Here is a 16,274-nt window from a genome sequence, read left to right on the forward strand (position 1 = left end):
GAGATGGAGCCACAGAACACACCTGACTACACATACCTGACTCTCCTGGTCCCATACACAGTTCCTGGCACGGCACTGCTCCCTGGTGATGTGAGAGCCATCCTGCCTCCCTGCGATGGCAAAAAAATGACATAAAAGTTACTGATAATGCCTCAGATTTGCACCTTTGCCAGTCTACCTAACCTCACAATACTGCAGTGCTTCGATGGCACCCCACAGCTGAACAGTGATAAAGAGGCAATGTTCTGAGACAAGGGTTCATGGGAGTAAGGCTGCATTGTGTCCTGACCTTGGTATGAGACAGGGCAGGGCAGCAGGACGGTGGCTGTGTTGCTCCAAGACAAGTTGAAGTTTGTAGTGATGGACAGAGCCAAGTCAAACATCTTGAGAGTCTGAGATGGAGGAGAGAAAGGAGAGAGTCAGTCAGCCGGGTGATGTATGGTGCATTATAGAGAATGAAGCTCACCACTACAGAGACACTTCATATATGCATCAAAACATTGGGAAGGGAATTAAATCATAGTTCTTCCCAAACTAAATCATAGTTTGGATACAAGTCAAGGATAAAATGTCAAACCTGTAGCAGATTGAATGGAATACAATACTATGACATGAGAACACTCCCATTTACTACAATTCCACGTGGTAAACAGTGCCGTGACAAACCTGCGTGGTGGCATCATAGTGCCAGTCCCCAGTGGTCCATCTCTTGCCGTCCACCAGCAGCTGAGCAGGCCGCACCGCCACACCAAACACAGTCACATCAGACATCACCAGCTGGGCCGTTTCAGGCAGCGATGAGTGCACCACCGCCCACACCACTGACCCCTGCACCAATCACATCACTCCATCACACACTGGTAAACTCTGGAACTCCCTGCCTGCTTCTGTATTTCCACCTTCCTATGACTTGATTTCTTTTAAGAGGGAGGTATCAAGATATTTGTTCATTAAGTTTGGCTAACTCTTTACTTTTCTTTCAGGGAACCAGCACTCACGTGAGCCCTTTTTCTTAATATTTTATTGCCCTTAGTTGGCTTCTCTCCTGCATAAAAAAAAAGAAGAAAAAAAAAGAAAAAAAAAAAAAACTTCTTTCCTTGGCACCTTCTTTTATTAATCTATTTATTCTTTAAGAGTGACAGCATCTCTCTGGACACCACTCTCACTCTTACAAGGACTGCCTGACACAACACTCACTACACTCTAACCCTGACAAACATGGACACAATCGCACAACATGAGTCTCACCTCAGTGTATGTTATTTCTGCTGTGAAATACTGGCCACTTCCAACGGGATCTGGAAACATGTTGGAAGTTATGAAAGACACACATATTCACACATTTTGGTCTGCTACAACAAACAATAATGCAATAATGTGACAAAACTCAATATTTATACACTAAGCTGGCAATCCCATACAGGATAACTCTCTCACATACACACAGACACACACACATATTCCAAGGTCATGAAAAATCAGTGTCTGAGGAACATTAAGAAGTTCAATTTTCCAGATAAGACACTAGACATCTGGAATGGATCAAATGAAGAGATTGCAGCAGCAGAAAGTGTGCACAAATTTAAGGAAAAGTTGGATAAATGTAGATATGGAGACAGGTCACTATGGGTCCCACTCAAACCCAGTAAAATACTAGATAAACACAACTAGGTAACACACACACACACACACACACACACACACACACACACACACACACACATACAGAATGGAACAGTCTGGCCTTCACACAGGTGAGTAACAAAAGACAAAGGAAGGCTCACCAATCGCCTCGCCATCGTCCCAGTAGAAGAAGCCCTGTGCAGCGCCATCACCATTGGCCCCACCACCAGACCCAGTGGCTCACTCCTGTTGGGATGCCACCATTGGAGAGAGAGAGAGAGAGAGAGAGAGACTGTATTTTCTTGTATTTCTCCTTCAGAACATAAAACTTTTCTATAACAAATAATCCAAACTCAGATATCACAATTGGACTTTCCTTGATCTCTCTCTCTCTCTCTCTCTCTCTCTCTCTCACCTGGACATCATGGTGTTGGCATGTGGTCGCTGCGTCACCATGATGCCTCCACCCCGCACATACAGCGGCACGTGGCCCAGCGGCGCATCCACTTGCTGTGTGGTGTCCGTGCCCTCCACAGCCCGGCCCTGCCACAAAAGTATCGTGTGTTGGTTACTCCTTCACAGCAAGCTTCACATGAATTGCAAAGGTGAGTGTTCACCCCTTCAATACTGGGATGCATTTTTACTTTGAGATTTGTGTACGACTAAACAATTTTATTTACATTAGGGAAGGGTCTATGGAGGTCAGAAAATTAATGGTCCAGAGTCTTCACTATTTTAATCCCCCACATGAGTTTCTGAAGCTGTATAAAATCACCACATAGCAAGTAGAATGAATAGGAAAACACATCACAGTACTAAAGGGGTTCAGGATGCAGTGACACCCTCTCCAGCCAGTGACAAAGGCACCATCTGTCTCTCTGCACATTATGAGGTGTGTTGGTACTAATGCATGTGCTGGGTACTCACAGTGTGGTAGTCATACCAGGTGGCAGGTGGGAAGTACACATCCCTGGCCACCAAACCCTGTCAAAATAAAACAGTTTTACATTGTAGTAAAAAGGGAAAAAAAAGTTGAACCCTCTGTTATGACGAGTTCTCAACCAATTTTCACTGAAGCAGAGTTGTGACAAGTAGACAAATGACTGGAATTTTTTTCTATGCAAGAGGGGAGAACAGCTAAGGGAAATAAAAAAGCCCCACTTGGATGCTAGTTCTCTTAAAGATGAGACAGAGTTAGCTAAAAGTCTGGGACAAGAGACTGGAATGAATGGAATGACAGGAGACACACACCTGGTCCAGCACTGGTGCCACCATCAGCCAGGGCCCCCACAGGAACTGATCGTCCACATCCCAGCTGGCTGAGGTGTTGGGGAACCTGCAGCGCACACAACAACAGACAGGATGAAGGAATGGCTTGGTCTGCACTACACAGCCCCTAACCTGACATTTCTGCACCCAGCTGCCCTCCACTCACTCACAGGCCACATCTGTCCCACATTCCACCATGAAGGCTGAGGCTGTGACTGTTGATTCATGATGCTTTTCTTCCTCCATCGTCTCATTCCAATGTTACAAGCAAAGCTACTGACCACAAGTACTCCTTTCCACTCAGCTGTTCATACACCACTTTAATAACACCACCACAACACTCACTCAAAGAACAAAGGTCTGATGACAGAGTGGCCCTGTGTGGCGGCCAGGTAGTGCAGAGTGTACAGGTACGGCAGCAGGGTGTATCGGATCGTCAGCGCTGCCCGGCCAGCCGCTGCCACGCTGGGCCACAGTCCAGGGTCCTGCCAAGAGAGGGGTTGGAGTCAAGCACACTGCAAACACTGACAATGCACCACACCCATGGGAGACAACTGTTGCACACACTGACACAACATTAACAGTTGGGAAAGATAATTGTGTATGTATAAGTATATAAAGAGTGAAAGCAGCAGCAGCAGCAAGAGTTCATTACATGGTCAGCAGCACCGAGGGTGTTGTGGTTCCTGCTGTAGGGGTAGAAGGCGCCCACCTCCATCCACCGGCCACACATCTCCTCGCTGGTGTCCCCAAAGAAGCCACAGATGTCAGCGCCAATGTAGGGAATTCCAAACAGGTTGAACTCCATCATGCCTGCATGAGGGAGGGAGTGCCAGGCATGTAGCAACACAAACACTGCCACTACTCACCGGCACCTCATGTGTGGTCTGGCACATGGTTCCAGTGTCCACTCATTACTGATGTCATGTAATGCAACACACACTCCACGACACACAATGGCGACCATTGGCACACTCACCAATGATGGACTTGTGCATGTCTGCCCAGCGTGCCGAGTTGTCACCAAGCCAGTGTCCCGCCCAACGCCCACTGGAGGGGAAGGTGGACCGACTCACCACAATGCCCCTCTTCCCTGTCACGGCCTGCAGTGCCCTGAAGTCAGCCAACAGTCACCAGTCACCACAGGAAACACAAAGGGACACATCAATAAACTATGAACAACATGTAAATATTTCAAATGCTCCTTAGAATACCAAATTGAGCCTTTATCTACATCTTCACTTCTAGATATTCAGTAAACACACACACACACACACACACACACACACACACACACACACACACACACACACACACAGGAGGCAGATACTCACTCCAAGGTGGGCTGTGCTTGTGACCAGCCATACAAGTTGTGGACATCATAGTGAGTGAACTCTCTCTGCTCCCCTTGCTGTGCCTCCATGCAGATCGTCTTGTCAGAGAGCCTGCAGTGACAACCATCAGTGAGACACACAAAATCAAGTAACTCAGGCAGTGGATGAGACTCAATGCTAAGTGCACAGACTTTCTTCTTCCTCTCACCCCTACTCTGTCCACCTCCCTAATGCAAGAGTTACCCAGTACTCTCAGTCATTCACCACTATTCTGTCCACCTCCCTAATGTAAGAGTTAACCAGTACTCTCAACATTCACCAGTACTCTTAATCATTCACCACTACTCTGTCCACCTCCCTAATGCAAGAGTTAACCAGTACTCTCAGCCATTCACCCCCTTCTCTGGTAAACTCTGGAACTCCCTGCCTGCTTCTGTATTTCCATCTTCTTGTGACTTGACTTCATTTAAGAGGGAGGGTTCGAGACATTTATCCCTGTCTTTTGGCTAACTCTATCAGACCTGTAAGGGAACTGGCTACTAAGTGGGTCTTTTTTTTTTCATTTAATGTTGCCCTTAGCCAGTTTTACCCTATTACGTACATGAAAAAATGCAAGCTATCACAATCTGCCTAAAACATTTTCTTTTTAATATATCACATGGCAATCCCAGCGGAACATAAATGTCCTGCCACCTCATTTCACCTCACTTAACCTAACCTAACCTAACCTAACCTAATCTAATCTAACCTCACCTCACCTAATCTTGACTCACCGCTTGCCTGGGCCCCACACAGTGACAGCAGCAGGCAGGTAAGGGGGGTCCTCCAGGGTGGTGTTGGGGCAGGTCAGACTCCATGGCTGTCTTCCCTCTGGCCAGTTCCAAGGCTGCTTCTCATTCGTCCCAAAGTTGGCTGGCTCATTCATGTCCTGTGTGGAGGTGTCAATGTATTCCATGTCTACGATTTTAGTCCGTATTCAGAAAAGCTCTTCTCTCCCACCATGACTTTTTTCTAAGGCCACTGAGATGATTAGCAGGAATTTCAAGAGTGTTTCTACAGTTAATAATGTAGAAATCTTGTCACTCTGCCTCTAGAACCATAGAAACACATTAAAAATTGCTCTTCTCTCTCACCAAGACTATTTTCCAAGCCCACAGAGATGAATAGCGGGGTTTTCAAGAGCGTTTCTATAGTTAATGATGTAGAAATCTTGTCCACCTGCCTCTAGAATCATAAAAGTGCCTTGAAAAACTTGTGGAGATTTTAATATACCCTTTTGAAATAGTGGAGGTGAAGCGCAAAAGTGTTTGAGAATACCAGTTTCTCTCTCTCTCTCTTCATCTCTCTTGGTTCTTCTCCCCCACATTCAGCACAGAACACAGGAAGAAAACGGATGCCAGAGTCGTTGGTGTAGTGTGTGTGACAAATGCACTCAAGTCAAGACAATGCTATCACATCACCACAACACTCACACTTCTCTCATTCTCTTCAGTACTGGGACACATCTTTTACCATGACTCTTGGGCATAGGACCATTTTATTCACATTAGGAAGAGTCTATGGAGGTCAGAATATTGATGGCTAGAGTCTTCACTACTTGAATTCCCACACAAGTTTCTGAAGCTGTAGAAAATCCCCAAATAACCACCAGAATGAATATGGAGATGCATCATGGTGACACTCCCTCACCCACCACACACACACACACACACACACACACACACACACACACACACAATCCACAAGCCATCAAAATAGAGGCCCGCAGCATACAACAGCCATATCTCCTCCTTCCACCACGCCTTAGTTGAGCTGCGGAAGAAGTCTGGGAAGGCTGTGCGGTTGTCTGGCCACACCTGCAGTAACACAGAGCCATCACACACACCTGTACTCCAGCACCAGTATTTGTGGGTGTTATGAAACGTATTTATGAAAGTATCTTATAAACTGTAGGGGTGTAAATATATCAGTACACATATATAGGTCAGGAATTAACCTCTTCAATACCGGGACACATTTTCACCTTGAGATTTGTGTACGATTAGACCATTTTATTGACATTAGGAAAGGTCTATGGGGGTCAAAAGAGTAAAAGCCAAAGTGTTCACTATTCTAATCCCTCACTTGAGTTTCTGAAGCTTTTAGTCACCAAATAGTAAGCAGAATGAATGTAAAAAAGCATCATGGTATTAAAGGGGTTAAGAAAGAAAGAAGGTATTTTATGAAAGTGCCTTATAAAACTGTATGGCATAAATATACAAGCAAACATATATAGACCAAGAATTAAGACAGACAGACAGACAGACAGACAGACTCACATAGCCCAGCATGACGTTCCCAGCACCAAAATTGTGTTGGGGCACCAGGTGAGATGGCCAGGTGATGTACACGTCCTTGTCCCTCGCCCTCTTGTGCACCAGGTACTCCTCACCCATCTAGTGCAACAGAGGAGTGAAGGAATGAATCTCTGGAACTCCCAAGCTTTGTCTGTATTTCTAACTTCCTGACGTGGGTTTCAAGGCATTTATTCTAGTCCTCTGCCTAACTCTATTGGATTTTAAGGAGAATGTTGACTGAGTTTTTAATCTGAAGGAATGAATCACTAACTCCCTGCATGTGTCTGTATTTCCAACTTCCTGACATGGCTTGCAAAACATTCATTCCTGTCCTTTGGCTAACTCATATTTTATAGAGATTGGTGACTGAGTAGCCCTTTTTTTTTAATCTGAAGGAATGAATCTCTGGAACTCCAAATCTGTGTCTGTATTTCCAACTTCATTCAAGAGGGAGGTTTCAAGACATTTATCCCTGTTATTTGGCTAACTCTATCAGATTTTATGGAGATTGGTAACTGAGTCATCAATCTCTATAATGGAAACCCATCATGGTACTGAAGGGCCGGGTTAATGGGTTTACTTCAGCTAAATGTAGAAGAGTGAGATAAAGAGCCATGTAAAGTAGTATTAGTGTGTGGGGTTGACAGCGGTTACCTCAGCGTTGATGGCCGGGTCCAGGATGATGATGAAGCGCAGTCCTTCCCTCTTCACCTCAAGCACGTAATCTTCAAGTCCAGCAAAGTTGACATGGTCCACGGTGAAGTCCAGGCGGCGGTCCATGTGGTCAATGTCAGCGTACTGCACATCCTGAGGCACCAAGACGGGATCACTAAGGGCCACTGCCACACACTCCTCACACACACACACACACACACACACACACACACACACACACACACACACACACACACACCATGCATACCTGTGGAACACCATGTCGTCTTGTGCGTGAGACAGCCGCCTTCAGGTTATCCAGGGTGTTGTACCCGTACCTGAGGGTGTAGTGAGGTGTTAGTGGGTGACAACACTACACAGGTCTCTGCACAGGTGTCTGCTGCTGTGGATGTGGCTGTTTTTTGTTTTGTTTTTGTTTGTATGCAAGAAGGGAAGCCAGCCAAGGGCAACAAAAGATTTAAAAAAAAAAAGGGCGCACCTGAATGCCAGTTCCCTTAAAAGATCACACAAAGTTAGCCAAGTCAGGGGCAAATGTCTCAAAACCTCCCTCTTAAAAGAAATCAAGTCATAGGAAGATGGAAACACAGAAGCAGGCAGTTGCAAGGCTGTGGTTTCTTCTTACAAAGGAGCACTGGCCAAGATCAACAAGTATAAGAACAAAGGGAACATAGAGCAGCATCTCACCTACACAGTTGGAAGCCCAGGGCCCAGTAGGGAGGAAGGGCAGGGCGGCCGATGGTGGCTGTGTACTGCTGGAGGGCTTGGGTTGGGGTGGGGCCCAGGAAGAAGTACAGGTCCACCACACCTCCAATGGACCGCAGGTTGAGGCCCGGCAGCGGCATTGTCTCAGCCTCTGTATAAAGAAATAAATAAGTAATAAAAAAGTGAAGGTTTGAGTAAATATAGCTGAAATTATGTAAACACCAGTAAAAATGAACAAAAAGAGGAAGATATAATTAATTCTACAAAATGGTGATGAGTGTTTGAGCTGCCATGATGAACGACTGTAAAGCCTCACCAAACACACACACACACACACACAGGACAGTGAAGCACCACACCAAATACCATCACACAGAAATGCACCAAAATACCTTCCTCACCAAATATAAATCACAAAGAAAATGCACCAAACTATTTTTCTCTAACAAATAAACCCAGAAATTGTCTATCCATCAACATGCCAGGCTAGCAACACACACACACACACACACACACACACACACACACACACACACACACACACACACACACACACACACAGTCTCATCAACCGCCACATTAAATGATCAGAAAAAAAAAAATAAGTAAAAATAAATCAATAAATAAATAATCAGTTCACAGGTTGGCAGGTTAAGTCAGTGAAATAACATCTGAACACTGCACAATATTTACACAGCCAGAACACTTACACAGCACAACACTTACTACACAATACTTACAGTGCACAATATTTACACAGCACAATACTTACACAGCCACAATACTTACACAGCACAATACTTAAACAGCCAGAACACTCACCCATGGCATTACTGTTGAGCCAGAGTACCATGTGTGCCTCCCCTGTCTCCTCCAGCACCATGTAAACCGGATGCACCCCATACAGGTTCTCCCCAGGCTGACGGGCGGCGAGACAGGACACACAGGGGAAGCAGGACACAGACACACACGCACACACACACACAGGGGAGGAAGAAATGTACTGTTATATAGCCACTCTAGCATCACAGTATTTATCTCTCTCTCTCTCTTTATTTGTCTTATTTCAATATTTTCATGACATTTCACTTTTAACCTCTTCAGTGCCATGACACGCTTTCATATTCTGATTTCCAGTAGCAACATTTGTATTCTTAACTCCTTCAGTACTAGAATACATTTTTATCATAAGCTGTGGGTGTGATTAGATGATTTTATTGACATTAGGAAGGGTCTATGGAGGTCAGAAGATTAAAGGCTGGTCTTCACTATTTTAATCAGCGCATAAGTTTCTGAAGCTGTATAAAATCATAATTATGCAAATATATTTACATTAGGAAAGGTTTATGGAGATCAGAATATTAATGGCTACAGTCTTCAATATTTCAATCCCCACACAAGTTTCTGAAGCTGTATAAAATCACCATATAGTCACCAGGATGAATATGAAAACACTCCTGGTACTGAAGGGGTTAATGTCAATAAAATCATCTAATTACACCAAAAACTCAAGGTAAAAAATGCATCCCAGTACTGAAGGGGTTAGAATAGTGAAGACAGTGGCCATTAACCTTCTCCATAGACCCTAAAACAAACAAAATCATCTAATTACACCCAAAACTCAAGGTAAAAAATGCGTCCCAGTACTGAAAGGGTTAAGTTCCATTCACAGAGCTTTACCGGTCCAGGTGGCTGGTCTCGGGCAAACATGGGCCAGGTACGGTAGTGGAGGTCATGACGCAGGGACTGGTGGTGGGACTCCCCGAGGCCATACAGGTTACGGGAGGCGAGACGTGTGGCCACCTGCAAGTACTGGTCGGCAAAGGTAAAGCCACCCACACCTGTGTCAAACCTGGGAAATAAGGATGCGTTTGGTGAATGTCTTATTTTTCGGTTAATTTTTTTAGTTATTTTATTGGGAGGGTTCAATTTGAGACATTTTTTGCTTTTTATTAATTTTGAGACTATTTTTTGTTTATTAATTTTGAGACTATTTTTTGTTTATTAATTTTGAGACTATTTTCTTCATTAATTTTGAGTAACTTTATTTTTGTTAATCAATTTTGAAATTTTATTTTGTTTATCAATTTTGAGTGACTTTTTTATTTATTTATTTTTTTTTTTTAGTAATTCTGAGTGACATTTTTTTTAAGACTTTATTTTCTTCATTAATTTTGAGACTATTCTTGTTTATTAATTTTTATTTTTTTTATTTCAGTGACAATTATTTTCTTTATTAATTTTGAGTGATTTTTTTTTTATTTTCATCCATTAATTTTGAGTAACTCTTTATTTTGTTCAGTAATTTTAAGAGACTTATTTTTGTCCATTAATTTTGAGAGACTAGTTTTGTTTAGTAATTTCACGTAAATTTATTTTTGTTTATTCTTAAAAACTATTTTTGTCCATTAATTTTGAGTGACTTTATTTTTGTTCATTTTCAAAAAACTCTATTTTTGTCCATTTATTGAGTGACTATTTTCGTCCATTAATTCTGAGAGCCTATTTTTGTTCATTTTGAGTGACTCTTTACTTACCGCCAAGAATATAATACTTTCCTAAATCATCAAATACACAGTGAAGGAATTACCAATGAAACTAATACACATACGTTGTGTTGCCAGTGTTCAAGTTGTTACGGTCATCTCTCTCCACTTATCAAACTTGCGTACGTGTAATATATTTGTAGTCATTCATTTACAGCTAATCTAACTACATGCAACTCAACCGATACCTCTCACTCTCTCCACTTGTTATCAGACTTGCATACGTGTCTATATATATTTGTAGCAATTCATTTAAAGCTAATCTAACTTCATATAACTCAACTCACGACCTCTCATCTCTCATTTTCTCTTTCTCTCAAAACAATCAGGACTTTGTAAATCTGGAAAATCGACGTCAATGTACCCAGCGTCAACACAAGGACAGACTCACAGCACAGCGTCACTCCCGCGGCGCCGCACCACTAGCCTGAAGTCGCCGCCCTCCTCCCCCAAAGTCACGTTGTAGAGGGACTGCTGCTGCTCCTGCCGTTGTTCTCGGGGGTCCGGCAACTGTAGGGGCACTGGAGGCTCAAAACGCTTCTCCCCAGGCACTGTTACCTGCACAATGAAACCAGTCACATTATTACTAACTCTCTCTCTCTCATGTTTTCTGTCACCATTTCCTTCTTTCTCTCCATTCTCTGCTTTATTTACTCTCCTTACCACTCCTCAACATGTCTATCTTTCCCCTCTCTCTCATCGTCACTTTCAATTATTACTATAATATTCATTGTTATTGTTGCTATTATTAAGAGAAGAGAGAGAGAGAGAGAGAGAGAGAGAGAGAGAGAGAGAGAGAGAGTGTCTCATGAGGAAACCTTTGGAGGCTGGACTAACACTGCAGTGAAACACACACACACACACACACACACACACACACACACACACACACACACACACACACCCACCCACCCACCCCCACACCCTCGGGCCTGGAGCCAGGTATCGGCCTGGGTCCAGGCGGGGTGGCGGTGGAGTCCTCCCCTTGATGACGTCACATATATACGTTACGCAAACCATTTTGAAAATGAGGATTCCCAAAAAGGCAGCTGGACACGAATGTTATAAAAATTCTGCCTTGTTACCAATCGAAACTAACTCCTAAAATATAAAAACATTGCCGAGATAAGGAATAATAAGAATATTTCAAAAAACATTGAAAATAAAGTATTAGAACTTCGACTTGCTTAAAACCAATTTTAAAGTTCACCAAATTCATTGATCAGGATCGATAATGTTTTTCAAAAATTATGACTATCATTTCGATATATCAAAACCTGGCAACTCGCCCTATTAGAAAAAGTAATATTTAAAAAATGACGTTGTTTACAATATTAACAGGACTACAAATCATTCTTAAACTCTACATATTCAACTTATCAGGAGTCTTACACACTTTTCTCATGACAAACCATCTTTTGAAAACACAAACACTTCGCTACAACCTCAAATAAAAAATCACAGATAGCGGAGGTAAAAATTTTAGCGTATTTTGGCCCTCCCATTCAAGTCATAAACACCCTCTACATCACCGTACTTCACGCAACTCAAGCATGGAAAACACGTAAAACACAGCGAACTATCATTAGAAACCCTTAAAAGGCACTTGTGACTCGAAATAAATGAACTGAGACAAATATAAATAATAGTGGAAGTCGAGCATCTGGGACCGGCATTTTGGGCGGGAGCTGATGACGTCACAGCCTGGGGCTCGTGACGTCACGGATAGGCCCGCTTCTCACTGTGCCTATTAACACACATTTCAGGTAATTGTGGATATATTTCAGCAACGGAAATGAAGGATTAGGCCTATGGCTCCACTTTGTGACCCGTCTGTGCTGTAATGAGAGTGAGATGAGGCAGTTAATGGCTGAGAGAGAGGCGGCGGGTCAGGGGATCGGTTTGTTTACGTTTTCATGGCTTGCAGTATTGGGGTTTTGAAAGTATCTGCAGGTGTTAGGTCACTGATATGTTGTCCTGGAGGTTACCAACGTTAGGTTATGACATGGCACCACCGTGAAATGATGAGTTACACCAATACATTACTTACGTTAGCTAAAGTGCTTGGCGGCGGCTGTCCGTGGCATCAACAGGCACCACACCCATACGCCGCTGTCCGCTCTAGTCTTCAACGGTGTTTAAATAGTTAACCTCTGATTACTGAGAGGCTACGCACACACTATTCTCTTCGTTACAATCACTATTATATATCAGTATCTTCGTCTTCACCAAGCTCACTGTCTCTCACGGCCAATAGCTTGTCCTGCCGGGCTGCCAGCGTCCCACGGCTATTGTGGTAAGACCCGCACGACGGCCCAATGTACACTCAGACTGTCAGACTTAACTGTCAGTCACTGAAGTCTGTGTGACACTAATCCCAGCCGATCGCGGCCATAACTTTCCACGGGACGCGTTTGGCAACAATATTACGATTATTATTTTTTTCCGAATCAACAGGAATACAATATGCCTTCACATAAGTGTATAATTATATGATACACCAACAAATATAATATGTATGTCGGCTTCCTACTTAATGAAGGAGTTTTCTTATCAAACTTCAAACAAAAGTGACATCTGTCATCCTTCTTTTCATGACAGTTGCCATTGGCTACAGGTGCCTCTGCCTGCCTGCCTGCCTGTCCTTCACTCCCTCTTCCCTCCTCCATGTTTAAAATACCTCCTTCAGCCCCCCCTCCTCTCTCTCTCAATAAGTAATACAACACACAGACACACAGAGGATGGTGATGAGGGAGATGACATGTTCTGATCACAGGGAGGGGCATGCATGGGCCAGCCTGGTGTTGCTAGGTACTAAGAAATAATATGGCAAGGAGTCAAGTGCGGCCGCTGCAGGCGTCTGCACTCACCTTCACACGCAGCACCTCGCCACTGCACTGGGTTACCTCCACCGTCAGCGCCTCCTTCAGATTAGGCACTACCCTGGCTGAGGTGTTCTTGAGTGTCAGCTGGGCCACCATACGACCCGAGGAGGTGTTGTTCCGCAGGGTAGTGACAGAATACCCGTGGAGGGAGGCTGGCGGGAAGTAGCAGCTGGGCACGTCCTCTCCCCACGCGTCCCAGAGGCAGCCTATCTCCTCGCATTGCTCCTTTGTTGCTGTGGAGTGTAAGTTGGATTAAGAGGGATTCTGAAACGGTTATCTCATTACGACTGTTTTCCAAAGCCACAGATTGTTTTGCCGGCTTCTCAAGAATTAATGTTACTCAGGTTAATAATGTAAAAATATATTTAGTCTCTCACTAGAACAGTAAAAACATTCTTAAAAACCTTGTGTAAGATGAATCACATACACAGACTTCTCTAAATAGTGCAGGTGTCGCGCAGATGTGATTCAGAATAATCTCTCTCTCTCTCTCTCTCTCTCTCTCTCTGCTTACCCGCGTTCTTCCTCAAACAAATCACTGAGGAATGGTCTTGTATTGGAGGTGCCTGACTACCACCTAACACAGCGGCAAGTATGATGACAGTTACCACCACCGCCACCACCACCCCTGCTGCAACCTTGCCCTTGGTAGTGAGCGTGCCCATCGCCTTAATACACCGTCAGCTCTCCGTTCCTCACTATTCAACGCGTTGCTCTCTCACCGCGACTATTTTCAAAAGCCACAGAGAATAGTAACACTGTTTTCAAGACTGTTTCTCGTGTGCATAGTGTTTATCTGTCACTAGACACGTAAAATCACATTAAAAAAAAACCGGGCAGCTTCACCACAACTGTTTTCAAAATGATTAGCAGGGTTATCAAGAGTGTTTCTCCTGTTCATAATGTAGAAATCTTAATGATCTACGACTACAGTCATAAAAGCACTCTTAAAAATCCATGTCACTTCAAGGAGAGCTTTCTGAATGCAGTGAAGGGGAGGTGCGCGGCACGGAAGTGGTCAGAATTGTGTTTCCCCGCTATCCTTCGACACAGTGTTGTTCTTACGCCTGACAACAGGAGGGACTGCACGTGTATCCCAGTCTTAAGCAACCAAAGCCAAATTCTGGCCCTTACCAACACATGACTTTACCTATAATAAAGATTTCAGCTAGTGTCTTATTTTAGAAGCATTCGTCCTAATAATGTTCCATATCACTACACGTTCAGTTGTTAATTTCTTGATAAATGTGCTTTATTTTCATGTGTTATCTTAGAACAGCAGTGAAAGATTTTAATAAGAGTATAAATGTGAGGATGGTTTGGTAGCGGTGTGGTGTGGGAAAGAACGCTGTCTTGTGGGAAGTGGCCGAAACACTCTGACACAGGTGTGGTGCGGGGCTGCTGGCCGCGGGGGTGTACACTGCGGTGTGCAGTGACGCAGCGCTCAAAGCTACCCAGGACACGTGGTGGCGGGTAGTCACACTGACTATTTTAGGTGTGTTTCTGGTCCACCCATGGTGAGGCGTCTGTGTTGTCACGCCCACAAGAGAGAGAGAGAGAGAGAGAGAGATACATGTGTGCGTGTGTGTGTTTGTGTTGTTAGCTCGAGTTTCCTTGGCTGTGCACATCACCACAAGTTGATCAAATAAAGCATCAAAGTTTACAGTAGTGTCCTATGATGTCAATGGCTGGCAAGCACGGTGTGTGTGTGTGTGTGTTTGTGTGTGTAAGCACGGCGCACCCTGCTCAGGCGGCTTTTATCATAAACGTATGTTGTCAGCTTTGCTGTGTTTGAGACTTCAGACTTCCTCTCCATCGTGAATGGTGTGTGTGATAGTATCGTAATAAAGGATTGTCATAGTTTATCGCGATAGCCGTTATCATTATCGATAATCTGATATATATCGTTATTAGATAATGTTATCAGATTCTCGGTTATCCGATAAGTTTTTATTTTTCCAGAATTATCAATTCCGGTAGTAGTAATAGCACCTAGTAGTAGTAGTAGTAGTAGTAGTAGTAGTGGTATCCGAGAAGTGAGGTTTAGATGGTTTTGAAGGGTACATAAGTGTCAGAACATGTAGCTAACAAGTGGTCCTTACCCCTGGGACAGGAGATGCGGTCGGCTGGCACTTCGCTGTTCTTAGACAAGGACACCACCACGGGCACCACCACCGCCACCACCACTACCACCGCCAGTATCAGAAGCTGCAGCCCCCACTTCCGCAAGAGCCTGAGCCACGGCGGCCTGGAGGACTGCACCACCATGTGACCACCAAAGAGGGAGGGATGTGGTCCGCCATTCTCCCCCTGCACCCTCACCACGCTGCCGCCTCGCTCCATGCTGTCAGGCAAGGGAGAAGCGACACCACATAAATTGCATTCTGAGACACTTCTATGCCACACCACTTCTTTCTAGACTCTCGTTGAAGCCCTACTGATTTTTAAGGATATTCTTACGATTCTAGAGACATAAGTAAGGTTTCCATATTAACGAGGAATATTAATTTTGAGAAGCTGTCTTATTATCTCAGTCTTTGAAGAGTCGTGGTGGAAATCAACGTAATTTTCAAGATTTTTTTATGGTATTAGTGATAGATAAGCATTTTCTCTACACATTATCATCAGTAGAGATACTCATTAGAAAAGGTTGATTTTGTGGCCTTCGAAAATAATCATGGTGAGAGCAAAGCGTTAAATGAAGAGGAAAGACACCATTAAATTGTTATTAGACAACGTACACGACAACACGAGTCACAGGAAACACTTGCACCACCATCACGGAAAATAAAAAAGGAAAAAGGAAAATAGAAGTTTCAAAACGCCTACTATACTGCTGGTTTATGAGGCGTCACTGGTAAGGCAGGGTGGAGAGTGGCGCGGTAAAGTGACAGGGGTTCTCAG

General features: G+C 44.0%; 1 protein-coding gene across 1 annotated transcript in view; it reads right to left on the reverse strand.

The window, feature by feature from the left end:
• LOC123500068 (probable maltase-glucoamylase 2) overlaps positions 1–15,838 on the reverse strand; it is a 25,357-nt gene extending 9,519 nt beyond the window's left edge. Inside the window, 27 exon segments of the mRNA XM_045248711.1 lie at positions 33–110; positions 290–392; positions 667–828; positions 1,249–1,298; positions 1,785–1,838; positions 1,841–1,869; positions 2,039–2,166; positions 2,551–2,607; positions 2,875–2,959; positions 3,238–3,377; positions 3,548–3,705; positions 3,872–4,005; positions 4,227–4,337; positions 5,000–5,154; positions 5,963–6,082; positions 6,545–6,661; positions 7,217–7,369; positions 7,485–7,554; positions 7,922–8,090; positions 8,762–8,858; positions 9,620–9,791; positions 10,877–11,043; positions 13,356–13,603; positions 13,885–14,045; positions 14,335–14,437; positions 14,752–14,820; positions 15,473–15,838. Coding sequence (XP_045104646.1) covers positions 33–110; positions 290–392; positions 667–828; positions 1,249–1,298; positions 1,785–1,838; positions 1,841–1,869; positions 2,039–2,166; positions 2,551–2,607; positions 2,875–2,959; positions 3,238–3,377; positions 3,548–3,705; positions 3,872–4,005; positions 4,227–4,337; positions 5,000–5,154; positions 5,963–6,082; positions 6,545–6,661; positions 7,217–7,369; positions 7,485–7,554; positions 7,922–8,090; positions 8,762–8,858; positions 9,620–9,791; positions 10,877–11,043; positions 13,356–13,603; positions 13,885–14,045; positions 14,335–14,437; positions 14,752–14,820; positions 15,473–15,713 — 3,331 coding nt within the window. The 5' untranslated portion in view covers positions 15,714–15,838.
• Between the last annotated feature and the right edge of the window lie 436 nt (positions 15,839–16,274).

The sequence above is a fragment of the Portunus trituberculatus genome, chromosome 8, assembly GCF_017591435.1.
Source record: "Portunus trituberculatus isolate SZX2019 chromosome 8, ASM1759143v1, whole genome shotgun sequence".
Lineage (NCBI taxonomy): Eukaryota > Metazoa > Arthropoda > Malacostraca > Decapoda > Portunidae > Portunus > Portunus trituberculatus.